The sequence below is a fragment of the Barbatula barbatula genome (genome assembly GCF_947034865.1).
Source record: "Barbatula barbatula genome assembly, chromosome: 19".
In the NCBI taxonomy this organism is placed as follows: Eukaryota; Metazoa; Chordata; class Actinopteri; order Cypriniformes; family Nemacheilidae; genus Barbatula; species Barbatula barbatula.
Genome location: NC_136782.1, coordinates 19,822,900 through 19,836,244, shown reverse-complemented (window position 1 = coordinate 19,836,244; position 13,345 = coordinate 19,822,900). Strand labels below are relative to the sequence as shown.

The window sequence follows — 13,345 nt, the reverse complement described above, 5'->3', positions numbered from 1 at the left end:
GTATAAAGAACTGTGAACTACACTCTTAAAAATAAAGGTGCTTTAAAGGTCCATATAGAAGAACCATTCAGTCAAAGTTTCTTAAAGAAGCATCTCTTTCTTACAGTTTGATAATCTCTGGCATCAAAGAACCTTTTAAGCATCTTTTTCTAAGAGCTTGCTTATATGAAATAAGAATTTGAAAATAAAAGGATGCTCTGTTTTTGGACATCAAATAGGGCAAAGAAAACAAGTTCTTGCTTACTTTTAAGCAATATACAGTAACAGTGATATGTATTTGGAAAAGTAAAAGATGCGTGATAACTTCAGTTTCGAGTGTATAGTTTAGCTTTCACTCTTTTACATTAATGTGCGATTACTTTTTTTATTTTGCTGAAATTCAACAGACACTGTATTGAAATAGCCTCAATACATCTAATGTACCATTGTATCAATCCTTCTCACTGCAAATAACAAAACAACCCACACACGCACGCCAAAGCATTTACTTTATTTCCAACTGTTAATCTGACTACTGATTGACAATGTCAGTAAAACTCCACCATTTCCATGCCCAGCACCCACAGCTTATTACTCGGGCCGGATCTACGTACATTCGGTTTGACTGTTGAATTGAACAGACTCGGGGCCTGTTAGAGGACCATGCATAACCGAAGGCTTTAAAATATAAACATGCAAGTTAAATGTTCTACTCTCAGAAATCTTAATGCTCTAGGCCATAACCAGACATACAAGATGACCAGCTGCTGTTAGCCTTTATGCCAAGCAATGAAATCTATTGTTCGGCCTTAATCACAGATACGGTTTTATTATTGTGAGTTGCTAGTCACCATAGAGATATGCTGAGATTATAGTAGGAAAATGTTAAGCTACTTTGTTTTTAATCATAAATCTTCACCAATTTAAAGCACTGCTATAGACACACCGATGCCCTTTAACTTTGACCTGTATTGTAAACTTTCTGCAGAACAAGGTTTTATGAGACTCTGGCCAAAGTTCTGCATGTAAAACAAACTAACGTAACATTATGCGTCCTTTCATGGGCGTGTATGGAGTTTTTATGGCAAGTGGTCATGTGAGAAACAGCAGTAATGCAAATGTGGCTTTGAAAGGATTAAACAAAAACGTTTCTCTATCTGAGACATTCAGGTCGTGACAACTGTAAATATACTCGTACTAAAGGGCTTAAGTTGCTCACTAGCATCTATTTCAGATCAGTTTGCATCTAATAATGTCTCACCTTCAATAAGTTATTCCTTTAAAAGTTATTAAAAACTAAAATCGCAATGCATAGAATAGTTACCTTCAAAATGAAAATTCTGTCATCATTTACAAGCCCTCTTGTCATTTCAAACCTGTATGACTTTCTTTCTTCTGCAGAACACAAAAGAAGACATGTTGAACATTGTTGGTAACCGAAAACCGCTGGTCCCCATTGGCTTGCATTGGTTTTGTGTCCATACACTAGAAGTCAATGGAAACCAACGGTTTTTGGTTACAAACATTTTTCTAAATATCTTGTTTTGTGTTTTGCAGAAAAAAAGAAAATCACACAGGTTTAAAATATAAACAAGGTGAGTAAATGATGACAGAATTTTCATTTTAAAGGTAAACTTTCCATTCACTAGAATATATAAAATTGTATTTATCATCTTTTAATTTAGGGGTTAAACATGACCTGGACATGGTTTTGTCAGATTCTCAAATCATCAAAACACAGCATGTTAATGATCATGCGGCTTAACTAAAAGCTGGGAAAAAATGAGTTAAAAGAAAAATGACTGTAGTTTTGTTTTTTATGACATTCTCAGAAAACAGCCACAAGATAGAGAAAGCAAGAATACAGGCCGAATTGGGGTCAACAGCATAACAACATATACTAACCATCAACCATTGCATTCATTCAAAAACCGGTTTCAAAAACAGTTAGTAAGATGTGCGTGCATGAAATCTACAAAACCAGAACCAAAAGAGAAAATGGATAAACTTATTTACATGTTCACCTAGTCACCAGCTATGAAACTTGTATATCTCAGAAACAAATAACCACATAAATGTGCATAAACATCACGGCTGCACCACATGTTTCACGTGTGAAACCAGCCACTCGCCCAGCTCACATGAATGTGAAATTGTTATAGGATATGTAAAGTGCATTTGCATGTCAAATTCTTTGAATTCATTAATATCCCAACTTCATCCACATATTACGCGTTAGTTAGCATAAAGAGACATCTGAGTGTGTTTGTGTGCAAGGTAAAAACCCTCCACTGTGCAATAATAACGCAGCAGCATCTATGACTGCCTGTTCTGTTCATACGCTTGATTTTTTTAAACATGAAAATACAATTGTGGGGGAGCGGTTGTATGTCCAGCGAAGCAAGACTCATGTCATCCTTGCCATCATTTTTCACCCGTCTGGCTAAAGCGGCGTTAAACGCTTTCCGCAAAACACAAATCTGTTCAAACATGCCCTTTGCTGCGGCCACTTTACATCCCAGAGAGCCAAACATTGTCCAGACGTTCTCTACGCATTTGAATAGGTTTCTTATGTGATTCAGGCATCCAGCGGGGTGGGCTTTTTGAGGTCGCGGATCTGTTTGATTAGGTAGGTCTTCTCGTCGCCGAATTGCTCGTCGTCGGTGCGGTCGTTCTGGAACTTGCCGAGGAACTCGATGAGTTTGGTCTGGTTCTTCAGCAGGATGTCCAGGATCGGCTGCGTCTTGTTCGGGTTGGCCACAAACACCTGAACGATCAGAATCAAACCACTTAGTAAAGTGAAACTTGAGACAGGAGACAAATTTTCATTTTTGAGTCCACGTTTTGGCCATAACTGTTAACAATGTGATAAAAACCTTAAAAACATGAAAGGCCTCAAACTGGATGTTGCGGCTCTTGTCTCTCAGTAGATTCATCATGAGTTTGAGGTTCTCTGGTTTGCTTATGTACTTTGTCATTATGCTAAAGTTGTGCCTGTCGAGAAGCAGCTCTCCCAACAGCTGAGGTAAAAAATACAACAAAGAAAATTACAACAAAGAAATGACAACCAACACAACAATTCTTCTTCAACACATTCCCAAGACAACCACACACACACACTTTTAATAAATCGGGGGACCTTCCTTAGTATCACACAAAACTTTCTGCATTTTCAAATAAACATTATTTAGTAAGTTTAAAAAGCCATTTGAATTGTAGGGGCCGATGGCCGGTGTGCAACACAATGCAAGAATGTGAAACTTTCACCATCATTGTGGGGACATTTGGACCCCACAATGTATAAAAACAAGAACACACCCACATAATGTGCCCAAATAAACACAAATTATGCCATAAAGACACAAACTCAGCCTGTTGCTCACCTTTAGCGACTGCCTCTTGGTGACATAGTTTTCTGAGTGAAGAAGTTTCTCATATTCACTAAAGAACTGAAGACCAAATACAAAACGAAATGAGAAAATGCAGTATAAACACCTATAACTGAAAATGGTATCAGTTATTAATATGACTGTGAAAAGTGATCTGTGGGGAAAGATGTAGATGCCATTTGGTCTGATGTTTTGTTTTGCCATTCGTACGTTGTGGCGCAACCTCAATTTAACACGTTTCGCTTTTTATAACTGATATTGTACCGAGTCAAAACAAACCAGATCAACACAATGAGTTCTGAGAGGAAACAGCTAGATATAAGAATGACTGACATCAGAACCTTTGGAATCAGACAACGATGGAAACTGAGTCAATGACTCAGGAACGTGAGTCCGGTGACTCACTCTGTCATAGTGCTGCTCCAAATATTCAGCGCTGAGCAGCTTGTGTCTAGTCAACAAATCCTGAGAAATAAAACAAACAAACCAGAAATGTCAGACGTAACAATGACACGGTTAAAAAAACATGCATATGATTGAAAATGACCGAATAATCAGACCGTCAATAAACGTCTGTTTGTACTTACTTTAAAAGTGGCGAATGCATCTGAGGCGATGTCGAAGGTGGACATCTCTACATATCTAAAGAAGTCGTAGAACTGTTCCGAGCACAGGGCGATCTTGGCCAGCGGCTCGTGACGTATGCATTCTCTCAACATGATCCCACAGTTCAGAGCGATATCGGGAGACTCGTAACTACAAGAGAATAGCGACAGGAAGAGATCTCAACAACAGAACTTTAAGACACCATCTTAAAGGGATAGTTTACGATAGATCGATTGAGAACGTACATCTTATGGGTGAGTTTTTAATGAGATTTTTTATTCTTCAATGAACTATCCCTTTAAGCTCATCATGTTCATTAGATGATAAGACCCATAATGTGAAGTCATAAGATCTTAACCTTAAGAGTTAGCACTATCTGTGACCAAAAAGATCCTCTACAAACCACAAATGTGCAAAACAAGGTATTTTTAAACAAAGTTGTTTTTGGAAAGCAATGTAGTTTAGATTTCAAGGTTCATGTGATCTTATGTTCAAAACAGATATATTTGATGTTCACGTTTGATATAAACACCAGCATAGAGATAAAGGTGGAAAACACTCAACGGTATGATAACCGGAAATGAAAAATTCAACAATGCAAAGTAAATGCAAATATATTTACATTTATTCATTTGGCATAATCAATGTAAATGTAAATATATTTGCATTTATTTTGTAAATACATGTAAGTGTTCGTCTCACCCTCTTAGCAGCATGAAGAGTATGTTCTGTTGAGTGCACAGATATTCTACTGTGGGTGTCCGCGTACCGATCTGACGCCTCAGAATGTTATTAAAGATCTGCGCTACATCTTTCTTGCCCTACAAAAACACAATTACATGCAGAATAGTTACTGATGAAGCACACAAGAGCACTGACATGTAAACATGAATGTTTCCCTTAGCGAGAATTGAAGCGATAAAAGTGAATTTTGGTCTAGGGTTCTCTGAAGCCCCTGATACCATCTTTTGATACGATCAACTGACCCAAACACAAATGAAGACGAACATGTATCTAAGAATACATATTAATAGGAGCAGATTAATTCTGCAAATGTTTTTGCATTTACACAGAGTTTTGGAGAATATAATAATATTCAGAATATATTGTGCAGTATATGTTCATTTAGGGTAAAACACATAATGCAACGTAAGTCACTTTGGATAAAAGCGTCTGCCAAATGCATAAATGTACATGTGACTGTGACTATGTCTCTTTAGCTTTAAACGACGCAAAAACATTCAAATATATCCATGTGACTCATGTCGTACATTTTAAGTGTCCTCAAGTGTAGTAATTATTGAAATATTTCTTTGTTTTCACCAAGTTTGGTTTGCATGCCTTGAGTTATTACAATGGAGCGTCCATGTTTTATAAAAATCTTCTTTTTGGTTATGATGAAAAAATATTAGAGTAAACTAAGCACAATTGAAAGAGTACATCCACTTGTGCTTGGATCTCTTGACGTGGATGTTAATACCTGGGGTCAGTTGCATAAACTTAGCAACTTAACAACTCACTGACTAGCAATTATTCAAGACCAATCAGTCTTACTTTTACAAATTTACACTAACTTGTAACCCTGGTCTTTGTGAGCGAGGACATACACACCTCAAAGTCAATGAGCTGCAGATCTGCAACGAGGATGCTGAGCAAACCGCTGTTGTAGAGTTCCTGAGCGAGCTGAGCCACGGCTTCAGTCTGTGGCTCCTTCTCATTAGTGCCGTAAAGAATATCCTTCATGGCCAGCAGACATTTGGATACCTCTTCAGAAGCCTGCCATCACAAATACACACATCACTTTTATTAATGGCTGCTGGTGATTCAATTAAATATGAATTTGCTGTATAATCCAGAACAACACATCGGTACCTTCTCAGCCTTCTTGTCCGAGATGTCCCGCTTCTCCAGAACAGTGATGTTGTCCTTCAGATTCTTCACGATGTCCGCTGGACTTTTTTGATAGGGCTTGTTGGGGAAATGGAACGGCATGGTGACGTTTAACCAGGGCAAACAGGTAAAAAAAGAGCACACCTGTGAAATTGAACACACAACAGATAGAAGAGATTGAGAGATAAATAGATGAACATACAAAACAAACAAATACATGGGATGTCACACCAAGAACGAAACGATCAAAGGTACAAAAGACAAACTGGTGAAAAAACTAAGAAACTAACAAACCAAATGTGTTAAGAATGAAAGAGATCAATTATAATAAATTAATTAATACAAAATAAGGAACTGACGACAAACATTTGCTGATGAAGGCTAAAACAATATCAGTTTGAATTCAAAGATTTTTTTTAACTCAAATTAAAAAAGAAAGTGTGAAAATGAAGTCACACATTGCCATCTAGAACTCACCTCGACGACCGACTGACTCCAAACACACAGATCAAACCCGACGCGGTTCACAATGACTGATACGATCAACCTCGCCCAATGTAGACAACAGGTAAAGATACGCACTCACTCTCAGACGTATCTGAAATAGCAATATATGACTGACCCTTGGCCCATTGCTCAAGAATAGCCAACGGAACTAGGTGGAGGCTGAACCTTAAAGGGAAAGTTCACAGAAAAATCTAAATGAAGTCATCATTTAATCACCCTCATGTCAATAAAAATCTGTGTATGACCTCTATCATCTGTGGAACACAGAATAAGACATTTTGAGAAATGTCTAAGTGGTTTCATATCCAAACAGGTTGACCACCTACACTCTTCCAAATACCTTCTTCTGTGTTCTGCAGAAGAAAGAAAGTCATGAAGGTTTGGAATGACATTAGGGTAAATGATGAAAGGGTCAATTCTCTTTTAAACATCCAAATAAAAAAAGCAATTGCATATGCATCCACACTCATAGACACATTGAGGTGTCTCAAAAGGTGTAAACCACAAATGCAAAAAGAAAACTTTATCAAAGCAGGAAACGCTCTGCAAAAGCAGATTCAGCAAATACTGCCCAACTTTGACTTCCTCACAGCAGTAAAACAAAGCAAACATGACAGGTGTTGTCAAGCATCAGGCCTGTAAAATAATCAACTGACATGAGGAACAATCACCTGTTTTTCCCATAGCCCCTCCCAAAAACACACAATAACACTTCCTTTAAATTGACAGTCTTTAAGGACCATTTCAGATGCCACATATTTACTTTATGGACCCCTGGGTGAAGATTATGAGAAAACGACACGCAAATACCCATCTATTCTACAGTAATAATGCTGCCACTGACTCTAAATGTCCATGTGGCAGCTTTTGGGATGCGTGCGTCACAGCACCATACGTCCAGCCAGTTAATCTCCCTTTCGTGGTGATAACACTCTACATGCACCCAACTCAACTCAAACAAATGCTACAGCTGACTGCATGGCATGCTGAGGTATATGCAAATGCCTTGAGTGCATAACAATGCATTGCCGGCAGCTATGCATAAAAAAAGCACTGACGTGCATTCACTGCATAAAACCTTTGAGCTCATGTTCATCGAATCCAGTCCATGTTTACGTAGTGTAGTGCTGTTACCTTACAATTAAAGACAACAATTATGAGCAGGACCAGTTAAAGGTTAAAAGAGACCAAATATAGGCTGAATTGTTTTACTCGTATGATATATTGGTCTGTGACTTATGTCATGCACACAGTATTATTTAGACATTTCAGTATCTGCGTGCAAGAAAAAAGTGTGAATTATAACAGCTTGGCCAACTTGCACAGACAAAAAATGTGTAACATGAATGCTTTCGTTCCGACTGAATGCATCTGATGTCATTTATCATAATCTGATCAATTCAATGTACACGTGACAATAAAATGACATGAAAATAGTGCATTGTGCAGCAAAAAAATATCACACTTTTAACGTTAACAATACATCCAACACATCACATACTTGCAGATATACATCAAGCAACTTCAGACCGAGACTCACAAAGTTTTATATTCTGTTATGGGCGGTACTGCGTCAAGATTTATGCAAATCAGATGTTGGTAAACGTATACTGCAGGTCACGCACACGTCGCGTTACGTTAACGTAAAGAATGCGAGAGAAGAATGGACAACTTCTTTACACAGAAACCTCATTCACATGCAACAGTCAAGTTTATTTTATCTTTATCTGTAACCTTCTCACGCAAACAGACATGCACATCAAAGCCTGCACGCGTAATAGACCATGCAACTGCGGTTTGAATGTGATCTGATAGGCCTCTGTGTGCACTATAAACAACAACACGATATGCAAACAAATTCAGACCTTTTTGGGTTTGCCTCGGTCTCTTCTTAAGGAGAGCGGTGTTAATCCTGGAGTGAGGAGTTTAATTGCTTTGCCTGTTTAGTGCGGACACCCGTGTGTGTCCCGAAATTCAGACTCCAGTCATCACCACTGCACCAACTAGAACTTCCGCAACACTGCCGTGAGTGGAACTTCAAAATAAAAGCCCCAGGACATCCAAAGTAACAAAACGGGTGCAATTTTAACACAATAATGTCTAAATTCTCAATAAATTGTGATCTTATTGTGATACAATAGGTAAAGCTCTAAATTTCCATCCTTAATATAGAAATTTCAAGTTATTAATAACCAACAATAAATAAATGAATGCATAAAATGAAGGAAATATATTCAAAGTTTTTTCAAACGTCTCGTTTTAATTGTAGATTTGAAATACAAAGAGGCAAGAGCACATTTGCATTTATTCATTTTGCAGACGCTTTTATGAGAAAAACAACAAAAGGGAACTTTGTGTAAATTAAACCGAAGAAGCATAAAAGTCCCATATCAATTTACTATTTGTTCCATATCGTTTATAATATTTAAACAAACCATACACTGACATTATAAAAAATGAAAATGTGATAGTAAAGGAATGTTGCCAAGATGTTATGTATGGAAGCCCGTTTCTGCCAGGGTTGGGGATATTTTTTGAATTAGTATCTCATAATAATGACTTAAGTAAGTCAAAATAATGACTTAGTATCTCATAATAATGACTTAGTAAGTCAAAATAATGACTTCGTATCTCATAATAATGACTTAGTAAGTCAAAATAATGACTTAGTATCTCATAATAATGACTTAGTATCTCATAATAATGACTTAGTATCTCATAATAATGACTTAGTAACTCATAATAATGACTTAAGTATCTCAAAAAAGTTTCTCATTATTATAAGATACTAAGTCATTATTATGAGATGCTAAGTCATTATTATGAGATACTAAGTCATTATTATGAGTTACTAAGTCATTATTATGAGTTACTAAGTCATTATTATGAGATACTAAGTCATTATTTTGACTTACTAAGTCATTATGACTTACTAAGTCATTATTATGAGATACTAAGTCATTATTATGAGATACTAAGTCATTATTATGAGATACTAATTCAAAAAATATTCCCAACCCTGGCGGAAACGGGCTTCCATAGGTTATGTACCTAATTTAAGTATGCATATTTATTTAAACCACTAAACGTACATTTACATGTTCATATTTTTAGGCAACCTTCATTTTGTTAAAAGCACAGAGTCACGTCTATGCCGCTCTCTGCTGGCTAAATAATGTAGTACAACTGTACAAATCTACTGTACGGTACAAGATTAAAGATAACCGTATCTTCTATCTAAAGATTTTTAAATAACTTGACAAACAGTATCTGCCAAATCATCTAGCAATAACCTCTGCATCCAACAAATGCATAGATGTTAATATGCTTATACAGCAGGTGGCGCCAATTCAATACTTAATTTCATAGACGGACGACGAAGAAGACTCCGAACTGGAAGTGGATTGAGCGGAAGTGTTTTTTTCTCCGGCCTCGTGTCGCTCTTCCTTTCCGCCTGCTCGAGTGCGCCGTACACACACACGCTGCAAAGGTAACGATTAAAACACCGTTCTAAAACGTTTTCACCGTTCTTACACACATCAAAACAGATATATCGGACAGTTAAGAGTTCTTTATGTATGATTTGACCGTTTTATGTGATGTTTGATGCGTTTGAACGATTATTTTTTAATGTATTTCAGAAACGTCCCGTAAGTCCGCAGTATCTCCGTTAGGAAAGACAATATGAGCGATCTCACATTTGTGACACCTCGCTCTTCGTATATTGGGTTTTATTTAAGTCATGTTGACTGGTTGAATTCGTAATTTTGTGCACATATGTGGTCATAGTTGAAACATGTATATAGTTAGGATCAGTTGTGACTCCGCCGAGTGAGGCTCATAAAATGTCTCCATATACCGCAATCGTTGATTTATAAGAAGTTTTTACTCTCACGTTTCATTTTATGCTGTTTTTTTAATTAATTTTGTAAATGAAACGGAAGTGTGCCTCACTTAAGTTGTTTTCTTTCTTTTTAATAGATGGCTGAAGACTGGGAGGCTGCTCCGGCTGTTGCCGAGACACCAGAAATCAAACTTTTTGGCAAATGGAGCACAGAAGATGTGCAGATCAATGACATCTCCCTGCAGGTACACAATAAACCCCAAAGTTTATTTTAGCCTTGCTTTAAAGGAGTAGTTCATCGTGATCATTTACTCACCCCCATGTCATCCAAGATGTTTATCTATTTGTTTCCTTAGTCGAAAAATATGAAGGTTTTTGAAGTCATTCCAGGATTTTTCTCCATATATGGGACTTCAAAGGGCTCCAATGGGTTGAAGGTCTAAATTAGTTTCAGTGCAGAGTTAAAGTTATTTAAACGAGAACAGACGATGAATAAGGTTCTTGTCTGGTTAAACGATCGGTCATTTTCTAAAAAGAATATAAATGTATATGCTTTATAAACACGATTGCTCTCTTTGCTCTGTTCTGCGATGTACGTCAGGACTTCACGTAATACTTATTTATGTTGAAAAGATCACGCTTGATGTACTCTGAAGTAGAGAGCCAGTGTTTACAAGTTGCATGTGCATACTAAGCCAAACGCAGTTTACGAAAGAAAGTTAAAAGGTAAAACAGTGATTTCGGATGATCTTGAACATGAAGATGAGATGGATTTTTTCGCCCTGACCCTACCTATGTCAAACTGACCTTTTCAACGTAATTATGTATTACGTGAAGTCATGAACGCGTGCATTGAGAACCGAGCAAGGCGAGCATTTGTGTTTATAAAGGATGTACTTGTTTTTTTAGAAATGACAGATCTTTTCGCTAGATAAGACCCTTATTCATTGTCTGGTATAGTTTAAAGCATTAACATTTTCAACCGTTTGGAGTTAATTGAAGTCCACTATATGATAAATAAATCCTGGCATGTTTTCATCAAAAACCTTTTCTTTTCGACTACAAAAACAAATACATAAACATCTTGGATGACATGGAGGGGAGTAAGTTATCATGAAAATGTATTTAGAAAATGAACTACTCCTTTAATGTCTATTTGGGTTTAATTCTTTCAAGGGCATGTTTGACTTTACTAGGAACTAGACAAATACGTAACTGCTAGAAAGTAAAAAAGTGAGTTTTGAAGATTAACGTGACGCATCTTTTTTCTGTAGGATTACATTGCCGTAAAGGAGAAATATGCCAAATACCTCCCCCACTCAAGCGGCAGATACGCAGCCAAGCGTTTCCGTAAGGCTCAGTGTCCCATCGTGGAACGTGTCACTAACTCCATGATGATGCATGGACGCAACAACGGCAAGAAACTGCTGACCGTCCGCATCGTGAAACACGCCTTTGAAATCATCCACCTGCTCACCGGTGAGGTGAGGAAGCTATTTTGTGATTTGGTTTGAATGGTGCAAAGAAGCCCATACCTTTTTTCTTCTGTTATAAGAATGTGAAAGCTTTGCTTAATAGATTTATTGTGGCAGTAGAAGACCATTTCTTTTAGTTTTTGAATGGCTTATAGTTATACTTTGGTTATTAATCTCTTTCCCAGAATCCCCTGCAAATTCTGGTGAATGCCATCATCAACAGTGGCCCTCGTGAGGATTCCACTCGTATTGGACGTGCTGGAACCGTGAGGAGACAGGCTGTTGATGTGTCCCCTCTGCGTAGAGTCAACCAGGTCAGACTTTCACACTTACAAACTTGGACATGTTTTGGTCAGTTTTTTAAAACGTGCATTTTCAGAAAAACTGCAGTACAGAAGTGACCGGTGAAGTATTAATGTGTGTTTGCAATGACATGGTCTTTTCATGTGCTCTGTTGGTTTTAGGCCATCTGGCTGCTCTGCACGGGTGCAAGAGAAGCTGCTTTCAGAAACATCAAGACCATTGCAGAATGTCTTGCTGATGAGCTCATCAATGCTGCAAAGGTGAAATAAACAACCTAGCATTTTACTTGATACCAACCTTTAGATGTATTTTATTGTTGCTCTAATTGTTTGTTTTGTTCCTTTCAGGGTTCCTCCAACTCCTATGCCATCAAGAAGAAAGATGAGCTGGAGAGAGTGGCCAAGTCTAACCGCTAATCTCCATTTTCTATTGTTGCATTACAATAAAGGACAAATGAAACTTACATGGTCTCATGTGTTTTATCCATTTTAAAGCAATGTTCATTCTGTACTAAGTGCTTCACTTTATGGAGTGCTGCTAATTTGCCACAGAATCAAGTTATTACATGCGTTAGGAAACTTGATTTTGACCACACACTTAAATTAAAGTCAAGACTTAAACTTGGCATGTCCCCACTGTGTTGCCTGCATAAGACCATACATTTTAAGATTATAACATCTAGTTGTTGTTTTAATAAGACTGATCATTTCCATATTTCAGATATGTGAATCTTGCTTTGTGAAAGAGGAAGCGATGGTCCGTGTTTGACATACAAACAGCTCAAGCCTCAATTGGATTGTTAAAGGGTCTGGACATATTTTGATGTCTATAAGAAGAGATAAAGGTATCCAGATTCTGATGATAAATCTTGTTTTGGATCAAACCACTACTGTACAGGTGTTGTGATATCCAAACTGGTTCCCTTTTAACAAAAACCTGAAAATGATTTACCTCCAGACCAGCTCTCTTAGTCTTTTGTCTTCTCCCATCTGCCGGTAAGTAATATAAACGAACTAATAGAATATTTCCAATTTGAGAATTAGGAAGTTGAGCTTTAAAAAAAACAGCATTTTATAGGAACTTATTCTTTCATTTACTCTGTTCTATGTTTGTATTTCCTTCCATCAACCCTCTGGACTGTCACGTTCCCAACCAAGTGTCCCCTTCAGGGCAGACATGCAAGCAAAAGTTCCTTAATGCCCCATTATGTGCCAGGAAGCATGGTATTATGGTGTGTCCCGAACAAAGATTAGTTTAAGCCATGACTAGGCCTTCGTTAAATGAAGATATTTAAGTTGTCTTAAAAACAAACTTTACAAAAAACATTACTGATGTTTAAACAATCGCACTGA

The 13,345-nt window shown here is 37.3% G+C and overlaps 2 protein-coding genes across 3 annotated transcripts; one reads left to right on the top strand and one right to left on the bottom strand.

Annotated features, from left to right (window-relative positions):
* Positions 1–349: 349 nt before the first annotated feature.
* cab39 (calcium binding protein 39) lies at positions 350–8,402 on the bottom strand. 2 transcript variants are annotated; one of them, XM_079481252.1, is made up of 10 exons: positions 8,237–8,390; positions 6,342–6,536; positions 5,847–6,008; positions 5,586–5,750; positions 4,677–4,795; positions 3,956–4,124; positions 3,774–3,833; positions 3,363–3,428; positions 2,856–2,999; positions 476–2,746 (listed from the first exon to the last, which is right to left on the bottom strand). In XM_079481252.1, the coding sequence occupies exons 3-10, from the start codon at positions 5,964–5,966 to the stop codon at positions 2,558–2,560; spliced, it is 1,032 nt and encodes a 343-aa protein (XP_079337378.1). In that variant the 5' UTR covers positions 5,967–6,008; positions 6,342–6,536; positions 8,237–8,390; the 3' UTR covers positions 476–2,557. The 2 variants fall into 2 exon arrangements, with proteins under 2 accessions (XP_079337377.1, XP_079337378.1); XM_079481251.1 differs by lacking the exon at positions 6,342–6,536 and having other exon boundaries at positions 350–2,746; positions 8,237–8,402.
* A 1,069-nt stretch (positions 8,403–9,471) lies between these two features.
* rps5 (ribosomal protein S5) lies at positions 9,472–12,456 on the top strand. The gene is made up of 6 exons (XM_079480896.1): positions 9,472–9,861; positions 10,353–10,460; positions 11,490–11,699; positions 11,876–12,004; positions 12,155–12,253; positions 12,341–12,456. The coding sequence occupies exons 2-6, from the start codon at positions 10,353–10,355 to the stop codon at positions 12,407–12,409; spliced, it is 615 nt and encodes a 204-aa protein (XP_079337022.1). The 5' UTR covers positions 9,472–9,861; the 3' UTR covers positions 12,410–12,456.
* Positions 12,457–13,345: the final 889 nt, after the last annotated feature.

Excerpts from the sequence above, each read along its gene's own strand:
- cab39 (XM_079481251.1), bottom strand. The coding sequence starts at position 5,966 with ATGCCGTTCCATTTCCCCAACAAGCCCTATCAAAAAAGTCCAGCGGAC. Across the intron at positions 5,751-5,846 it reads CGGACAAGAAGGCTGAGAAG|GCTTCTGAAGAGGTATCCAA; the intron begins GTACCGATGTGT and ends TTGTGATGGCAG. Across the intron at positions 3,834-3,955 it reads ATGCATTCGCCACTTTTAAA|GATTTGTTGACTAGACACAA; the intron begins GTAAGTACAAAC and ends TTTATTTCTCAG.
- rps5 (XM_079480896.1), top strand. The coding sequence starts at position 10,353 with ATGGCTGAAGACTGGGAGGCTGCTCCGGCTGTTGCCGAGACACCAGAA. Across the intron at positions 11,700-11,875 it reads TCCACCTGCTCACCGGTGAG|AATCCCCTGCAAATTCTGGT; the intron begins GTGAGGAAGCTA and ends TCTCTTTCCCAG. Across the intron at positions 12,005-12,154 it reads CTCTGCGTAGAGTCAACCAG|GCCATCTGGCTGCTCTGCAC; the intron begins GTCAGACTTTCA and ends TGTTGGTTTTAG.